This window comes from Felis catus, chromosome A3 (assembly GCF_018350175.1).
Source record: "Felis catus isolate Fca126 chromosome A3, F.catus_Fca126_mat1.0, whole genome shotgun sequence".
In the NCBI taxonomy this organism is placed as follows: Eukaryota; Metazoa; Chordata; class Mammalia; order Carnivora; family Felidae; genus Felis; species Felis catus.
In genome coordinates, this window is record NC_058370.1 from 128,607,942 (window position 1) to 128,627,013 (window position 19,072).

Here is a 19,072-nt window from a genome sequence, read left to right on the forward strand (position 1 = left end):
CTGCTCTTATCCAGGAATGCATACTACCTTTTGGTCACGTTGTTTAGCCATGTACGCTTGTATTTTTACATGTGGGTTTCCCCTGGTCTAGTTAGCGCCGCTGCTTTGCACAACCCCCGGGTTGTCCTTTCCTCAAAATTCAGTGTGAATGGGCTCTGGTGTCTGTGAGTCCAGCTACACTGTGTGCCTTGGAAGCAGGCCCTGTCTGTTTTCCCGAGCACTGGATATTTCCTTGAACATAATCGGTGCTTAGTTGGTGTTTGCTGAATGAGTAAGGTGTTTGCGAGTGGGACAGAGGCAGCAGACGCGGGGAGTGCCTCACCGGGTATAGTCCGCTGACTGCTCAGCCTTGGCAGTCCGTTCCTTCTGCTGAATTAACAGACACACACAGTTTGTAGGGACCTGAAAGGAGAGTCTGAGCGAAGATGTGGAGTCATCATTAAAGAAAAAGGGGTGGGGTAGATCCTCAAAGTAAACCCTGTGAACGGTGGCCGAACCTGAATACTTAAGACCTTTGTTCTTGCTCTTCCACGTGTATTTTGTACTCCGGTGTGAAGAACACGTCCGATGCAAGATTGGCGCAGTTGTGATCGGAGTAGGCCGCTGGAGTTCGGGAAACACCGTTGATTGTATTAGAGTATGAGTGATAACTCTAGTGTCTGGGGTCCTTATTCGTTACTTGGAAGCAGTCATAAATAGCAAATGGCAGGGAAAAGGATGGAAAGCTGAAACACATGTTAGTTTTAGTGTAGAGAGAGCCCTGCCTTTTGTAAGATCGGACTAGGGCCGCTGTGTGTGTGTGTGTGTGTGTGTGTGTGTGTGTGTGTGTGTGTGGTGAGTGGCAGGTGGCCCCAGTCACTTGCTCTTATCTGGCACACCTAACCTGCTTGTGTGCGGGGCTCACGTGGGTGAAAAGTGACTTGTTGTGAATTGCTACTTATTAATCTGTAATTTAGCAGTAAGTAGGTATTATGTGGCTAATGTGTGTTTCCTTTTTTCCTAAATGGTGAAGTAACAATTTCTTATAATTATGGGCTGTTATAAATATGGGAATTAGAAACCATCACAGAACCCAGTAAAAAGCATTAAAATAAGGGACTCTTCTAAAAAAGGCACCCGCCCCCAAATTTGCTTAAGTGAATACATTTGCGAAGTTTTGACAAAACAATTTATGTCTCTCTCCTTCACCTTTCTCAGCGAAAGAGCAGTTATTATTTGTGATGATCTGTATTAAGGATGAAAGAAATGAACACTGACTTAGGTCTAGTTTGTGCTAATTTATGCATTATGTCTTCTTTAATCCTTCCCTAAGCAATGAAGGTGATATTACCCATCCCATTTTATTGAGAGGAAGATGAAACTCCTATTAAATATTTTGTCCAGGTTACCCAGATAGAGCTGAAATCAGGTCAGCTTCACTTCAAAGACCATGTTCTTCTCTCTTCCGTGTGGAGGCTGAATAGTCAATTTCTTGAGGAAGTTTATTAACATATTTATAATTGGCTTTTGTCATAATACGGTATCTTAATAAATAGCTAAAAATATTAGTGTTTAAAATTTGTTTTAAAAGTAATGCTTAGTCACTTTACCAATATTAGAAAATAGTTAAGTATTCAAGAAAGAAGAACTACAAATTACAGTTCAGCCAAATGTTGTATGTTCTTTGGAATTTTTCTGTGTGTGTGTGTGGGTGTGTGTGTGTGTGTGTGGGTAATACTAGTCTAACAGTACTCTGCATTCTATTTGATATGTCTTCTCTTGATAAGTTTTGAAAATTATGAACATCTTTCCATGTCACATATAGTAATTGCGTAATATTTCATTGAGTGGAGTTGGCAAAATCTAGTCTTATACTGGGTATATTTTTCTCTTTCATAAATTAGGCTCCATGAATTTCCTTGAGATCTGTGTGTATCTGTAATTATTTCCTAGAGATAACTTCATTATAGAAATTGAGGCAATGGATCAAATGACCGTAGACGTTAAGGTTTTAGATAATTGTTACTAAATTATTTTCTAGATGGTTTACCAACTTTTCATTTTTGAACATATAATAATTAAACTACTTAGGCATATATTTCAAGATCACAGATTTTAAATAGGTCACTGGTAACAAATATGGTCACTTATTAAAGCTATTTGATTTATTAAAAGCAAGACCTTTTTTTTCTCTTAAAATGTTTATTTTTGAGAGAGTGGGGGAGGGGCAGAGAGAGAGGGAGACAGAGGATCCGAAGCTGCACTGCCAGCACAGAGCCTGATGTGGAACTCGAACTCACGACCATGAAATCATGACCTGAGCTGAAATCAGAAATCAGATGCTTACCCGACTGAGCCAGCCAGGTGCCCTGATCTTTTTTCTTAAGTGATTTAAACTTTGTAATATGATACAGACCGTGGTTTGTGACCAAAATCAATCTGTGGAGCTTTAAAAAAACATTGTTTCTTGGATCCCATTCCATATTTGCTGAATCAGAATCTTTGGGGAGGGGGCCAATGTCTCTATTGTATTAAAAGACCATGCTTAATCTCATTCTTGTATTGCTGTATTCTAGGTATAGCTCCATTTCTGGTGAAATAAGGTTGGGAGAAAATGTTGCCAATGAAAGGGTCTTGTTTGAGCACAAATCCATGTCTGAGAGAAGGACTGGTTTAGTGTTGTGCAGACAAGTTGTCTCTCGTATCATTTTTGTGGGGTTTCATAGTACGACAAAATATGTTGTGATGGTGAAACTATTGGCTTAATTTTACACATATTTTGCAGGTCCGCAAAAGATGATTTTACATCCATTATTGGGAAATGTCAAGGTAAGAGTTTCCAAAATATTTACAAAATGGAAGTTTCAAAGTTGCAACAGTTAATAGTATTTCTTAAAAGTCAGAATAGATGTTAAATATTAACAAAGATTGTTGTGACTTTATTAAATACTTTTAAAACGTCTTAACTGATTTCTCTTACTGTCTTAAAATGTTTTGCTTAGTCCATTTTGGACCATTTTGAAGAGATATGAAATTGAAGCTGTTTTTAAAATAAAAGTCTGTGCCAGTTTTGGGATAAAGTATTTGTGTCTCTAATCTTTTTTTTTTTTTTTTTGACTTTTTAAAAATTTTAATCTCTACATTCAGTGTGGGTCTTGAAATCATGACCTCAAGATCCATGAGTCACATGCTGTACTGACTGAACCAGCCAGGCACCTCTAGTCTTTTATTTTGAATTCAATGCAAAAAAATGTATAAGTCAGGTGTTGGAATTTACTCATTCTTCTGGTGACATATTCAGCACCAATTACTATCCTTTACGTATATGAACCATTTTGCGGGGTACTAGGGATATGACTGTGAGCAAAAAGTTACTGTCCCCTACCTCATGAGGTATATAGACACTCAAAATAGAAGTACAAACTGTGACAAATCTGATGAAGGAAAAATACAGAGCAGAGTGAGAGTTTAACCGGGGCTGTGTGACAAGATTGTTAAGAAAAAGTGACTTTGGAAATCAGCCTGAAGGATGAGTAGAAGAGTAGCCATGGGGCGTGTTTCTTTCTGCAGGAGCAGGAGGAAAAGGCAGAGGGAACCTTACAGGAAGAGAAGAATTAGGAGGACGCTAAATTAGGAGATAAATGCAACCACCATGTATGTTTTACCTGACCTGCAGTTCCACCTGTCTGACCTTGGGTTAGTTAGTTAGTGTAGTAGTTGTAGGAATGAGAACGATGGTAATCGTGGTTGTTGCGATGGTGACAACAAATATGTATGGTGTCCTTACTCTGTGCCAGCCAGTGTATTTAGGGTTTCACTTACATTTTCTCATTTAGTTGGAAGAACATGGTGTACATATTTTATCTTAAAGTAACATTAGGGTAAAATAAATCCTTGACAACGAAAGAAAGCTAGGAGAAGGAAGACATGAATAGTTTCGAAATCTACAAAATACTGGTTATATCGAGGATTTTCCCCAACGTCCACAAGGAAATGCTTAAGCTCCTTGTCAGATGCACCCTCAGTAAGTGGCTCAGGGCGAGTTTCCTTCTCATTTTTGCCATTTTTGGCCATACACATCGGTTCTGAAAATTAAAGATCATATGTTTGGAAAATGTTTTCAGTTTTCATATGAATGGCAGTATTCTGTTAGTATGTCAGAATTGTTCTAATAATTTTATAATTCCACGTATGCTAGTAGGTAAGGTAGTAATAGAGTTCTTACGGAGTTGTCTTTACAAATAGTATATATTATAACTTAGAAGCAAATGTAACATTGCCTATTTGTTTATATAAACTTATTTCTCCTTCTTATAATCTGTTCTTTGGCTCTGTTCCCTAGATTGTCGATGATACCATTAGCTGTACCAAGTCAGTAATCCTTTTTCCTTCTTTTCTTTTTCTCCTCCTTTTCTCCTCCTTTTTCCTTCTCTGTCTTCTTTGACAAATATTTATTAAGCTGCTACCGTGTGCCAGACACGCTTCCTGGGTGCTACATGTGAAGTGAGGAGTAAGCCTTAGACGACCTGGATTTAAGGGTTTGTAGTCAGTCCATCAGGGGAAGAGACACATAATTCACTGCACTTGTAGTGAGCGACACAGTGGGGAAGCATTGCCTTAGCTTAATGTCACCAAGCTCTGGGAACCTGTTAAAATATCTCTTGCCTCCATTTCTGCACTTCTGCCATCACAGCCCTAGCACTGGTTTTTAACATTTTCACTGTCTTTTTTTTTTTTTTTTTTTTTTAGTAAGTCTCCTGACAAGGTTTTCTTCTGTTTGCCTCTCAACAGATCCACACTTCACACCAGATTCATTGCTCTTAAATGAGAATTCTATCAGGTTACCCTTCAGATCTGGCTCCCCTGCTTTCTAGAAATGCGACCTTGGATGTTACCGTACCTCTCTGCGCTTCAATTATCTGTAATATGGGCATAATACTATAGATTGGGTTGTGGAAACAATATGAGCTAATATATGTAAAGCTCTTAGCATCATGTCTGATGTATGCTAAGTACTTAGGAGACCTTAAGTGATCGCTTTTGCTACTGCTGCCAGTACTGTTAATCTGCCTAAAATCTTTCGTTTGTTCCCCACTGACTGTAGAGTACAGCTCATTTTTTTCTGACCTTTCAGTCTGTGTGTCCCTTAAGATCTCCTTGCCATACATCCCGTGTTCTAGCACAGAGCCTTTTGTGCTTTTCCAGCCCCCCCCCCCACCCCCCACCCCCCACCCCGTGCTTTTCACGCCTTGGTACAGATAGTTCCTTTTGCCTAGAAACTCTCACTTTTATATTTAATTAACGAGTCTTGCATATTTCAGTTCAGGCATCAGCTCTTTTGGGAAACCTCCCTCCCTGCCTGCTTCCTCCTCATTTGTGCATCTTTCTTAATGTTTTCCTTGGACTTGTTTGAACATGTATCACCATACATAGGCTAATCTGCTTTTTTCCCCTTAGTTGTTGCTATGCTTGTCTGTTTCCCGGTTAGACTGTAAATTCTTTGAAGGCAGGGCTCCCATCTTATTCAGCTTTTTTTTTGTTCCTGGTTCCTAGCATGGTGTCTAACCACCATAGTAGGCACACAGTTTTTGACCCTATCAAATGGGTAATGACACTTGAGAACTATTACAATAATGTTTGTAAGTTTGTGTGTGAACCAAGTATATTTGTCTATTTCCTGTGAGTTAGTTTTAGAAGTTCATGACTGTATATATATATAGATTTATAATTTGTATGTAGAGAGAGGGAAGGAGGGAGAGAGAAAGAGAAAGTGAGACTGAGTGAGTAGGGGGTGGGGAGCAGAGGAAGAGGGAGAGAGATTCTTATGCGGGCTCTATGCCTGACATGGGGCTTGATCTCACAACCCTGGGATTGTGACCTGAGCCAGATTAGTCAGTCAGAAGCCTAACTGACTGAGCCATCCAGGTGTCCCCTGCCCCCACCATGCTTTTAATCTTACTGCACACAAATGTGTATACATGCCACAAACAATAAGGGTAGATAAGAGGTCCTGTTTGCTTAGTAACCTGTTGAGAATAATAGAAGGAGAGTGGTGTGTGTGCATTTCTAAAGTTTGGAGTACTAGCATTTTCTGAATTTAGTCTCAGTAATCTTCACCAGCGCTTATTAAAGTAGACCAGACCTGGCTTAAGTAATGCGTAAGGATCAAGATGTTCCCAGAAGGATAATTTAGGGATAGATATTCAATTATGATTTTCCCAGTGCTGTGCTTCTGTTGGGTGAGGGCTTGGGGGGCCCGTGGTGAGCTGCTGAGAAGCATGTTCAGCATGTTGGAGTGATTCAGACATGCAGGGTCCTTTTGAGCTGTGACATTAGACACCCACTCTTAACCAGTAGGTAAACTGAAAGATCTACAAGTTAACATGAAAATAGGAAGCTTATCCCTCTGTATTTCACACAAATTATAATATTTGTTAGAGGTTTTAGTGCATACAGTTAATGTGGCAGCATGGATGGGATAATAATGCTTTGCGAACTAATGTTTTATTTTGTTGGCTTCCAAATGTATGAATTTATGACCTTAATGCTGCATTAATGGCTTCTTTCCATTTCATATAATTTGAGGTAATGATCATTTGCTTATTATCTGACTCTTCTTTATAGGAATAACTCTCATATGCCAAATGAGATTTCCTGTGTCTGCCGGGAGAAAAGGAGCCAGATTGTTGTTAATGCATTTTTGAAACTACATATTGCAGAGTCTGCAAACGAAAATAGGAACTGTTTGGTTCCACTTTGATATTTTTCAATTATTGCCTTATAAAATATATGCCATTTGAGAATGTTTTAAATGTGGGTTGCAACTTGTTTTGGCTCTGTTTGCCAGGCCATAAATACTAGTCTTCTCTTCCTGTCTTGAATAGTGACCTAAATAATACCACAAGGAATTAGACTTTTTTTTTTTTTTTTTTTTTAGAGCTGTACTATGTTAAGAGATTTTTCTCCTATTTCTGATTTTGAGATCCCGTAAACCAGAGCTTCTGGTACCAAGCAGTAGTTCGCCTGTTGTGAGGAGCTGAGGTCCCCTCAGTGCACTGGTGGCCTGGTGGGCCCCATGACAGCCCAGGCCCACACACTGTCTTTTGTGTTTTTGTATTTCTAGAACCTGGCTCGATATCTCGATATTTTGTAGCTTCCATCACGTTTCTGTCGACATTCTCTATATACTGCCTATGTTTATGTTTTTCTTTGAATTCCCAACTATGCTATAATAGCTGGTTTGAAGTCCTTGTCTGCTTATTCCTCAGTTTGTAGCATTTCTGGGCGTGTTTCTATTGGCTGGGTTTTCCCATGATTGTGTATATTTTCCTGCACTTTAGATTGTATGCTCAACATTATGGAGCTGAGTTAGCGAGCCTTGTTATCATCCCTACTAGAGGATTGAGGTTTGCTCTGGGAAGTAGTTAATCAGCTTAATTTTTTAAGGCTTTTTTTTTTTTTTTTTTTTTTTTAAGTCTTCTAACATAGGTTTAGAATAGCTTTTATTTTGGGGTTAGGTTAGTCCTACTTTATGGAGTCTTTCTGGGATGTCTTATGAAAGCTCCGAGTGTTCATGAACGTCTCTCCACTCTGATGAGGTGGAACTCAAACATTTCCAAATCCTCTCCCACCTCTGGAAGTCGCTTTTGCCGATAGTCAGTCCCCTTCTCCTTGGCGGTGTGGCCCTGTGGAATGTGTGTGTGTGTGTGGCCAAAGACCCAGGGCTCATCTCTGCACATTTTTCAATCTCCTCCTCTGCCTCCCTCACTTCCCTCTGGAAAGCTGCCTTGCAGGTGGTTTTCAGCTCTGTAGCTCCCGTGTAGCTCTGTGACTCCATTCTTTATCTGCTCAGTTCCTTGAGATTTGCACGTGCAGCTGGAGGTCTCTCTTCACACAAGGCGGTCTAGAAGGTGCCTAGTCCAGAAGGTGCCTACCGGCTGAAAGCAGCCTCTCCCTGGGGTCACAGTCTTGCACTGCCTGTAGATAACGTCTGAAACGGGTCTTTGACATATTTTTCTTTCACGGTGGGAGATCTAGTCTGAAACTAGTTACCCTGTTTATTTTATTACAAAAGCAGTACATACAGGTAACAAATTCAAACAGTGCAGAGGCAGAGAACGTAAAGTTTCTTTTCCATTTGCATTTCTCACGGGGACTTAATTAATGATTTAATATAAAACCTCTGCTTCTGTAAACCTGTACATAGATGGGTTGACTTTGTCATTAACAAGTCGAGATCCTATTGTGGACTTTGTTCCCAGCTTGCTCTCCCTCTGACTGTATCGATGTCTTTCCTAATCAGTGCGTACAGATGCATTTCAGTCTTTTCAGCATAGCCACAGTCTTCCCCTGTAAGAATGTGAATCACATTTTATTCATCTGTTCTCCTCTTGATAGAACTTTACGTTGTTTACAGTGACTTGTTTCCTTCCTCTTTTTCTTACCCATCTTCTCCCCCATCCCTCTTCACCAGCGCTGGAAAGACATCCTGTTTGTGTCTGGGTGTAGTACTCAAATAGCTACTGCTGTAATTCTTTCCAGAAGGTTCCACCTATATATACAACTATGAAAAAGGTATGATGGAACCAGTTGTTTTGCTCTGCTGTCAGCACCGTATGGTACCTATTGAAGAAGTATTTGTTAGGTTCACTGGCAAAGGATAAATTAGTATCTCATTTTCAATTTGCATTTTTTTTAGTTATTAGGTAGAGCATATGTTAAGTGGCTATTTTTATTTTTTTGTGCATTGTTAGATCATACCCTTTTGCCTATATTACCCTTAGCTTACTTGTTCTTATTGGCTTGATAGTATGAATGTTAATACTTTGTCACATATGTTACAAATATTGTCACCCAATTGATTTCCTTTGAAATTTGTTATGGTGGTGGTGTTGTGTTTTGTTTTTTCTCATATGACTACATTTGCCTTTTTTTTTTTTTTTTTTTTTTTTGTTTTCCCTGTATAATATCAGAGTTTCTCGTCATGGTTAGACCTTTCTCATTCTAGGATTGTAAGATTTTTCTCATGTCTTTGCCAGTACTTACTTCAAACATTCAAGACTCCAAGCCTTCATAGCCCCACTAGTTTGCTTTTGCTCACTGGTTCTCGATTTAGCAGTCAGAGCGAGTCCGGGAGAGATTGTTCATTCAACCCTTCATTTTGCAAATGACCAAGTGGCACCTTGGTGATCTCCCCAAGGTCACACCCCTTGGTTTTATGGCAGCACTGAGAAGAGAACCCAGTGTTCCTTACCTCGTAATCTTGTCCTGTGTTTCTAATCCGGGCAGCTGAGCACTGGATTAGCGTGTACTCTGTTAGCGCTTGAGTGCTGATTGCTACCACCAGTGTGCTAGGCCCTGGTGAGGCAGTTTGGAACAAGATGGACCCAGGCCCAGGCATTTTGGAATTTATAGTTTAAGTGAATAGACAGATGATAAAAAGTAGACAAACATGTGCATAATCGTTTGGGATCAGATATGTGGAGGAAATGAAACCAGTGGACAGTGGCGAATAATGGGGCCTTGGGTTGCTTTAGCCAGGGTGGTCAGAGAATGCATCCTGGGGAAGCGGTACGTAAAGTGAGACCTGAAAGATGAAAAGGAGCCAGGAGAGGGCTTAGGGAAAGGGTTCCAGGCTGAGAAAACAGCACAGACAAAAGCGTAAGGTGGGAAAGAACTTGGCACCCAGGCAGGTTGAAGGGGCTGCAGCCGGTGCAAGATCTGAGCAAGAATGAACAGTCTGACCATGAACGTGGAGGTTGTCAGACTGCTGGTTAACTTGACCAGCAGCCTTTCTGAATACCCTTCAGACAACCCCATTAACACTTAAATCTGGACTGTTGGTTCCTCTCCAAAACCACACAGTCGGCTGGAAGCATCTGTTGATAAAGCCTTTATTTTCACATTGTTATGTGAAATCTTATTTTGTAATGAAAACGTCTTTATCTGGGTCAAAACACATGCGGAGTTTTCTGGAGCTACTGGCTAGAACTAGAAGTAATAGTAAAAACAAATCCCCTTTAGATGGAACCTATTTTAGACAGAAACAGAATGTGGTGCATAAATCTGTTTATCCTAGCAAAATGAAATAAGAGGAAAAAACCCGGTTATCACAGGTAAAACAGTAATAATGGAAAAATATTGCTGTGTTTCTTGAGCACATGAATATTTTTCAGGGCATTAAAGTGTCCTCTTGCTGGTGTTTATGTGGCATCTGTGTGCATGTGGGTCTTGTATTGTGTTTATCATTTTGTGCCTGTGTTTACTTCCAAGTTTGGATTTTTTTTAGCTTTATAAAGACAGAGAACTGATATTTTTCTTCATTTTATTATCATTAAAAAAGTTGCTTTTCTAGAGTGTATGTAGTATTTTGTTAGTCTTTAATAAATCCACTAGACCCTCCTGTATTCAAAGACCCCCTTGGATTGTTTTTTTTTTTTTTTTTTGGTATGCTTTTTACCTGTTGATGAATAGAGAAACTCCTTGATGTCTGGTACACTTTCCTCATATAAAGAACATATATTATGGGTATTACAGAGATAAGAGGGAAGTCTGAATTCTGTGTTATCTCTTTTAGGTGGAAAGAAGTCTTCAGTTATGTGATTCATGTTTAATTGGTAGTCCTTGAAGGATGCTAAACTCTTACTGTTACCTTGTCCTATTAATACAGACTTCTCTGAAAGACGTAGTCTTCACTTACTAGTGAAGATTAGAAAGTGAAAGTAATCACTTTCTGTTCCAGGTCCCAGGATGGCAGTGTTGAGTAGGACACTGTCTGTGATTTCATGGAGTTCAGAAACTGGTGGGGGCATCAGTCACAGAGACAACATCATACGACGCGATCAATGCTATGGGGGAGTTTTGTACAGCATATCTGGGGCACAGAGAGGAGAGCAGTCAGTTTGGGAGAATGTCCAGGAAGGAGGAGGTAACCACTTGTTAACACAGGTGGCTGTAACAAAAGAGAACCATTTGAGGAGTACTAAAGAAGAACATTCTGGGGCGCCTGGGGGGCTCAGTCGGTTAAGCAGCCGACTTCAGCTCCGGTCATGATCTCGCGGTCTGTGAGTTCGAGCCCCGTGTCGGGCTCTGTGCTGACGGCTCGGAGCCTGGAGCCTGCTTCCGATTCTGCGTCGCCCTCTCTCTCTCTCTGCCCCTCCCCTGTTCACTCTCTGTCTCTGTCTCAAAAATTAATAAATGTTTAAAAAAAAACTAAAAAAGAACCTTCTGGGTAGAGGTAGCAATGTGTACAAAAGGCTGAGACTCGAGTGCGCGTGGTTTGCTTTTTTGCCAGTTGTGTTGTTGGCTCGTCGGATATGTGGAGGGTGGTCGTGGTAGGAGGGGACACTGGAAGGCTGTGACGGGGCTGTTTGTATGGGGCCGTTGGTGCATGTGGAGGAGTTTGGACTTCCTTCTGTTGGAAATGGAGAACCATGCAGCTGCAGGGTGGGATCTGTTCCCTTAGAAAGGTCTCTTTGGAGAGTATTGAGGAAGGATTGGGGAGAAAATGGAAGGGAGGAGACCACTTGGGGGGGGGGGCTGTTGTGAGCCTCTCCGCAGGAGACAGCGAAGCCTTAACTGGGCGATCCTGTTAGGGGAGTAGAGAGAAGCCAGTGCCTCTCGGAAGCCTTTCTGAGGCCGTCCTGAGGCCCTGTCCAAACTCTGACCGAGAGGCGGTGAGTGTGTGCTGGTGAAGTGTTCACTGTTTGGGAAGGCAGGACACGTAGGTCCAGGGCTTTCTTTGCTCTTGACTCTCGATGTCACCTTGTCAGTCCCCTAATCATCTGGAGTCCCTGCTGGTAAAGGAAAAGGCAGTGGCCCTGTCTCTTCAGTGCTGGCATTCTAATGAGGGACAACTGAAGCCCACAAAACATCAAAAGCCTCAAACAAAGCTAACAGAGTCGAGAGTTTCACTGTCCCTTGTTTGTTTTTTTGTAGCCGACAGCTTTTTTCCTCATTATTGTACTGAAAAATTCAGAACAGAAAAAGTACAGGTGTTAGATTGTTAAGATTGGTTATTAAAATATTATAATCGCATGACTGATCCAGGATAGTACTTGATTTACCTAATCTGTGTGTCTGTGTATTACACATGCGTCTGTATATTTCTTCTGCAGAATACTGCGTTGTATTTCCTTGGTATCTGTATTTGGTATATTGAGAAGATTTCAGGTGAAATTTTCATTTTTTGCTGTTAGAGATGCGGAACTCACCGGATTGGAATTATTTTCTGCCCACTCTCTCTGCTTTTGATCCATTTTAACTTTGCGAGTGTTTTGAGGTGCGCTGTTCCCAGGCCTTTGCCACACCAGGGCATGCTCAGCCTTCACTAGACCACTGGGGTCACAGTCTTTCCTTCGGGAGTAAGCGGGGCAGAGCTGGCTCTGGTTCATATGTCCCACTCTTACTTGAAGTGGCTTTCTGGGAACTGTTCTCTTCGATTGAACTGAAGCATTAGAAATCCTTGGGAGAGGATGTAATAGAGTTGAATAATTTACATTTATAGTTACTGCAACTAAACTATCTGTATAACACATTGTTACAACCACTTCTTTTCCTTTCATTATAGTTCCAAAAGACCCAAAACCCCAGTGGAGACGTGTAGCATGGAGTTACGATTGTACCCTGCTGGCCTACGCTGAAAGTACGGGAACCGTGAGGGTGTTTGATCTCATGGGAAGCGAACTCTTTGTTATTACCCCGGTATGTATGTAACCGGAAGCTCATTACATGAAAGGCATTCAAACAAGTATGTGAAGGTGCTTGAATGAATGTGAAAGAGGGGAAATAGAAATGTAAGTCTGAGTAAGTTGTGAACTTAAGATATTCAGAATCTAGTAGGTAGATATCTGTACATGAAATATTTTTCCTTTGTATCTTGTAGTGCGGTGTTCAGAGGTAATCCATTGGCATCAAAACATGGTGGGAAGTGGGGCGCCTCGGTGGCTCAGTCGGTTGAGCGTCTGACTCTTGGTTTTGACGGGGGTTCAAGCCCCACATTGGGCTCTGTGCTGATGGTGTGAAGGCTGCTGGGGATTCTCTGTCTCCCTTCTCTCTGCCCCTCTCCTGCTCATGTTATCTCTCTCTCAAAATAAGTACATTAAAAAAAAAAAACCTTAAAACAACAACAACAACCCCCCCAAAAAACCATGGTGGGAAGTAAATGCTAAACAGAGGTATGGAAAGCTGTTGAGAAGTTCCAGGGGGGAAGAGCAGTCAGTGGGCTGCTGCAATAGGGAACAGCTTTCAGAGGAACTGCGTCTGTCATCCTAAAAGGATAGAAATTGAAAGGGAGAGTGAAGAAATGACTGGTAGTAATAACTTGTATTTGTGTAGTGCTCTATACTTTATTAATGAGTTTGACATATATTCTCATTTAATGTTCACAAGAATGCTTTGAGTAGATTGGACAGATATTATCTGCGCTTTACAGTTTGGAAAACTAAAATTGAATTGGGGGCGGGGGGGGGGGCAGGCTGTTGCCATGGCAATCCAGCTCCTAAGAGAAACAATTTCAGGGACGCAGCACTTTTCACTTTGTGTCCTTCTTCCTTGAATGACCCAAGATACAGAGACAGGTACAACAGCATTTCTAACTCTGGCTGCATCTTAGAAAAGCTTTATAAGGAAAAGAAAAACAAAAAATTACTTGATTTTCTAGACTCGACCCATAAAAATTCTGATTTAATTGATGGGAGTGGGTTCTGGGAATTAATATTGTTTATAGGTTTGTTTTTTTTTTTAATTTTTTAATGTTTATTTTTGAGAGCACGAGTGAGCGGGGGAGGGTGTGGGTGAGGGAGACACAGAATCCAAAGCAGGCTCCAGGCTCTGAGCTGTCAGCACAGAGCTTGATGGTGGAACTCACAGTGAGATCATGACCTGAGCTGAAGTCAGACGCTCAACCGACTGAGCCACCCAGGCGCCCCTGTTTATAGGTTTTTCAGCTAATTCTAACGAGAAGCTGGGGATAAGAACTTATGATATAGAGAATGGTTTTTGTTCAGAAATAGTGAGTGGAAAAACTTGAAAAAATGTGTTAGGCTCCTATTATGGAAGTCCTGGGGAATCAAACTAGGAAGTTTGGATCCCTGTTTTCTGGACTAAGCACTATCTGATAGAAAAGTCATGTGAACTTTATATATGATCGCATGTGTGATTTTAAATCTTCTAGTAGCTGCATTAAGAGTAAAAGAAAACAGGTGCAATTTATTTAACATTTAATCCTGTATATCACAAATATTATTTCAGCATGTAATCCATGTAAAGAGTATTAACGAGATACTTTCTTTGATACCAAGGCTTTGAAATTTCATGTTTACTTTTGTAGCCGATCTCAGTTAGGACTAGCCATGTATGAGTGTTCAGCAGCCACATGTGGTCACAGTCTTGGTGGTTCTAGACAGTGAGGAGTCATTCAGGGTGATAAACTTTATTATGTGTGCTTCCTAGGGTGCACACGCCTTCAAATCCTTAGCAATATAGCCTGATATTTAGTTAATGGAAAAAGGTTGCCATTGAAGGAGTGTTTTAAGAGCCTTTTCCTTTTAGTTGTTGATGGGGCAAATGGGAATGAAGTGAGGCTTTTTTCTTGAAGCATTGTTTCCTGCAGGCAATGCAAATCAACATTTGGAAGGTGATATCTGAGTTCTGTATCTCCGAGTTATTTAAAGAAAAATTTTTTTTTAATGTTTATTTCTGAGACAGAGAGAGACAGAGCATGAGTGGGGGAGGGGCAGAGAGAGAGGGAGACACAGAATCTGAAGTATCTTAGAGTTCTTTGAAGTTGAATTGTGGCATTGATCCCCTCCCCCCCCATACACACAATAGAAGTACAGTCTGAACAGAAATTCACGAATCTAGGAGAATCTCTCATCCAAAGAGGATTGTGTGCTTCTAGCCTTGGATTGGGAGGGCAGGTCTAGAGTTGTGTGTCTGGTTCTAGGCACTCTGATTTGCATGATTCTTTAGTATACAGATCAGTTCTGGGGCTGTCTTAATGTGCACCTGGCAGGGCCAATGTCTGGGATGTCTTCCAACTGCACACATGTTAACTTCTGTGTGGTATCTTTTTAGTGACTTAATTTACCTCTTTTCTGCAGGCATCCAGTTTAGCAGGTGATTTGAGCTGTGCCATTGCTGGGTTGATATTTTTAGAATATAAAGCCAGTGCACAGTGGTCTGCAGAACTCCTGGTCATCAATTACCGAGGAGAACTTAAAAGTTACCTTGTAAGGTAAAAATATACTTTATTTGGGAACTCTGGTTTGACATAATGTTTATTTCTCTGGCTTAGTGTCAGCTTTTGTTTTGTTTTTTTTCTTTCAGCATTTTACTGTGAAAAATTGCAAATATAATAGGAAGGTTGAAACAATTGTATAGTGAATATTCATATACAGTCACTTAAATTCTAGAATGAGGATTGTATTATACTTGCTATATCACATTTCTGTCCATGCCTCTATTTAGCCATTTAATCAGTGTTCTTTGTTAATTAATTTCAGAGTTAATTCTTAAATACCTCCACATCATGTCATTAATTAAAGTTCAATATTTGCTTATAGTTTTCTCTTGTGAAGTAAAATTTGCAGATGAAATGAAATGCACAGATCTTAAGTGTACCAGCCAATGAATTATGATAAATGCATGTGCTTGTGCAATTCAAACCTCCATTAAGATGCAGAACATTACCATCATGCTAGAAAGTTCCCTCATGCTCTTGCCCAGTGAATCCGTTTACACCCACCCTTAGAGCAACTGCTGTTTTTTTTATTTTTTCTTCTAGATAAGTTTTTCCTGTTCTGGTAATTCACATTAATGGACTCATAGTATGCACCCTTCTGTCTAAGGCTTCCTTCATTTAGCATATTTTGAGATTTATTTGCATTTTTTCATGTATCCGTTTATTCCATTTTATTATAATACATTGTGTTTCATTGTATGAATATTTCATGTGTCTTAGTTTGATTTGTTACAACAGAGTTCCATAACTGGGTGACTTATCAACAATAGAAATTTACTGCTGACACTTCCTGAGGGTAGAATTCTATTCTAGGTACCAGCATGGTTGGGCTGTGGTCTTTTGGCTTGCAGACCGCTGTTTGCGTGTGGTGGGAATAGAGCTAGCTAGCTCTCTGGCCTCTTGGAAGAAGAGTGATTCCTTTTGTGAGGGTGTTGTCCTCATGCCTAATTAATTAATTCCCAAACACCCCACTTCCAAATACCATCATATTGGTGTGAGAGTTTTAACTTACGAATGTTCCGGGGGACGCAGACAGTCAATCCGTGGTGGGCAGGGGTGTCCACAGACGTTCAGACCATAACGTTCACGATTTGTGTATTCGCTCTTCTTTTGATGGAATTCTGATTTCCAGTTTGGGGCCACAGTGAATAAAGCTGTTGTGACCATTCTTATTTAACTATTTGTGGATATACATTGTCATTTCTCTTTGGTCACTATCTTTGAGCAGCACTGTTGAGTCATAGGGTAGATATAGTTTATTTTTGTAAGAAACTTCTAGACCTTTTCCCAGAGTTTTTGTATCACTCATATTCCCACAAGTAATGTATCTGAGTTCTGGTTGTTTTACATCCTCAGCTGTATTTGGTGGTGTCTTATTTATTTATTTATTTATTTATTTATTTATTAATTTATTTATTATTTTTTATTAAAAAAATATTTTTTAAATGTTTATGCATTTTTGAGAGACAGAGAGAGACAGAGCATGAGCGGGGAAGGGGCAGAGAGAGAAGGAGACACTGAATCCGAAGCAGGCTCCAGGCTCTGAGCTGTCAGCACAGAGCCCGACGCGGGGCTTAAACTCACAAATTGTGAGATCATGACCTGAGCCGAAGTCGGATGCTCAACCGACTGAGCTACCCAGGCGCCCCTGGTGGTGTTTGTCTTTTAAGTGTAGACATTTCAGTGGGTATTTTTTGGTCTCTCACGGTGCCTTACTGGTATTTATTTCTTATTTACCTTCTTAAATTTAGTGTTGGAACAAATCAGAGCTATCAAGAGAGTCACTGTTTCAGCTTCAGTAGTCATTATCCTCACGGAATCAACACAGCTATTTACCATCCTGGTCACAGGTAAGTAACCATTTCTTCTCTTATATGGTAGAGTATTAGGTGGATGTAGACGTCTTGGCACTGTTTCAGAGAGGAGAAATTGTCCATTTTGATTATTTTGGCTTTTTTGTTTCTTCCTCTCGTGCATAGTTATCTTAAATATCTGTAATATGTATGTAATCGTTGTGTGAGCATTTCTGTTCATCTGGCGGGCAGCTCTGAGCCAGATGGGGCAAGGGGAATATTCAATGAGGAAGCCTTTCTTCTCTCTTCACTTACTTAGTCTTACTTTTCTCATCTGTGAAATGAGTATACACCTAACTTTTAACTCTAGCGTGTTGCGAGAACTCCTCAAACCGTGCATGTGAAGTACCCTTGCCCAAGAGGTCTCAGTAGACATTCCTTCCCTCCTCCTCTCCTTCTCGGCAGGTTCGAGCTGTTCTCATTGCTGCACAGCTCATTCCTACAGCCCTCGCCCATTCTTCATACATGACACTTCTCCATGTATTGGCCACCTACATTGAGGGTTACTTGGATATTGGGCGTTTTCTACTTCCAGTGATTTCTCTCCTTTAATTTTGTTATTTGAGAATGAAATTTCCATCTATTTTTTAAGTTAGCCACGCAAACTTTTTGGTTTTCTAGATGGGAAGAATATCAAGTTGTGCATCAGGCAAACCTAGCTTGAATTCTGAATTTTGACAGTGAGTCTGTGTCTGTTTGCAAGTCCTTAAACTCTCTGATCCTCTCTGTACTTAAGTCTTTTGCATGAAAAAAGGTATGCATTTTTTGTATTCTGTTTGGTCCTAGGTCTGACCTTTTGTGTTTAGAATCATATTATGAAATGTTCGTACTGCAAAGGAACCCACATCTACCAGAGCCCAGTTTGTACTCTTCCCTGACCCCCTCCCCACTAGAGAGAACCACTGTCCTGAATTTTGTGTTGATCAGTCTTTTGTTTTCTTGATAGTTTTACCACTTACTCATATTTAGTTTTGCTGTTTGACTTTATATAAATAGAATCATAAGGAAGACACACAGGTCTTACTTTGAGATTCAGTTTTAACTACCAGTACGGTATTTCATGTTATGGGGGGCACCTGGGTGGCTCATTCGGTTAAGCGTCCAGCTCTTGATTTTGGCTCAGGTCATGATCTCACGTTTCTTGGAATCGAGCCCTGTGTTGGGCTCTGTGCTGTCAGCGTGGAGCCTGCTTGGGATTCTCTTTCTCCTCCCTCTCTGCCCCCCCCCCCCCCCCCCCCCGCTTATGTGTGCTCTCTCTCAAAATAAAATAAACGTCAAAAAAAAAAAAAGGATATTTCATGTTGTGAATATATTGCAGCATAATTATTCATTCTCTGTAGATGAAAATTTGTTTTGTTTCCAGTTTTTTTTTTTTTGTTATAAGAATTGTACTGTGGCCAGAATGATTATGCATTCCTCTGACACATACGTGCAAGGGTTTCTGTAGGATATATAAGTAGAAGTGGAATTGCTGAGTTGTTGAGGAGGTACATCTTTAACTTTACTAGGCAATGCAAATGTTTTTCGGAATGGTTCTGCAAGTGGACAGTGGCAGTGTATGAAAGTTTCTGTAGTTTCATATTCTTTTAGCGTTCTTGATACCAGACTTTTAAATATTTGCTGAGCTGGTAGGTATAAAAGAGTCTCTCATTGTGGGTTTTTTTTTAAGTTTGTTTATTTTGAGAGAGAGAGAGCATGAGCATATCAGCGGGGGAGGGGCAGAAAGAGAATCCCAAGCAGGCTCCGTGCTGTCAGCACAGAGCCCGACATAGAGCTCGATCCCATGAACTGTGAGATCATGACCTGAGCCAAGATCGAGACTCGGACACCTAACCGACTCAGCCACCCAGCTGCCCCTCTGACTGTGTGGTTTTAATTTTCATTTCCCTGATTACTGATGAGGTTGGTCACCTTTACAGGTTATTGGCCATTCATGTTTTGTCTCTACAAAATGCTTTCTTAGATAACTGCTTAATTTTTATTGGGTATTTGGTCTCGA

The 19,072-nt window shown here is 40.6% G+C and overlaps 1 protein-coding gene across 11 annotated transcripts in view; it reads left to right on the forward strand.

Annotated features, from left to right (window-relative positions):
* Window positions 1–19,072, forward strand: part of NBAS (NBAS subunit of NRZ tethering complex) — a 355,550-nt gene that overhangs the window by 34,902 nt on the left and 301,576 nt on the right. For 10 of the 11 annotated variants that reach the window (XM_045054925.1, XM_045054924.1, XM_045054917.1 and 7 more), the window contains 4 exons: window positions 2,765–2,808; window positions 12,548–12,681; window positions 15,081–15,214; window positions 16,972–17,070. In XM_045054925.1, coding sequence (XP_044910860.1) covers window positions 2,765–2,808; window positions 12,548–12,681; window positions 15,081–15,214; window positions 16,972–17,070 — 411 coding nt within the window. Of the gene's footprint in view, window positions 1–2,764; window positions 2,809–12,547; window positions 12,682–15,080; window positions 15,215–16,971; window positions 17,071–19,072 lie in introns of those variants that run through there. The other variant, XM_045054926.1, reaches the window with a different exon arrangement.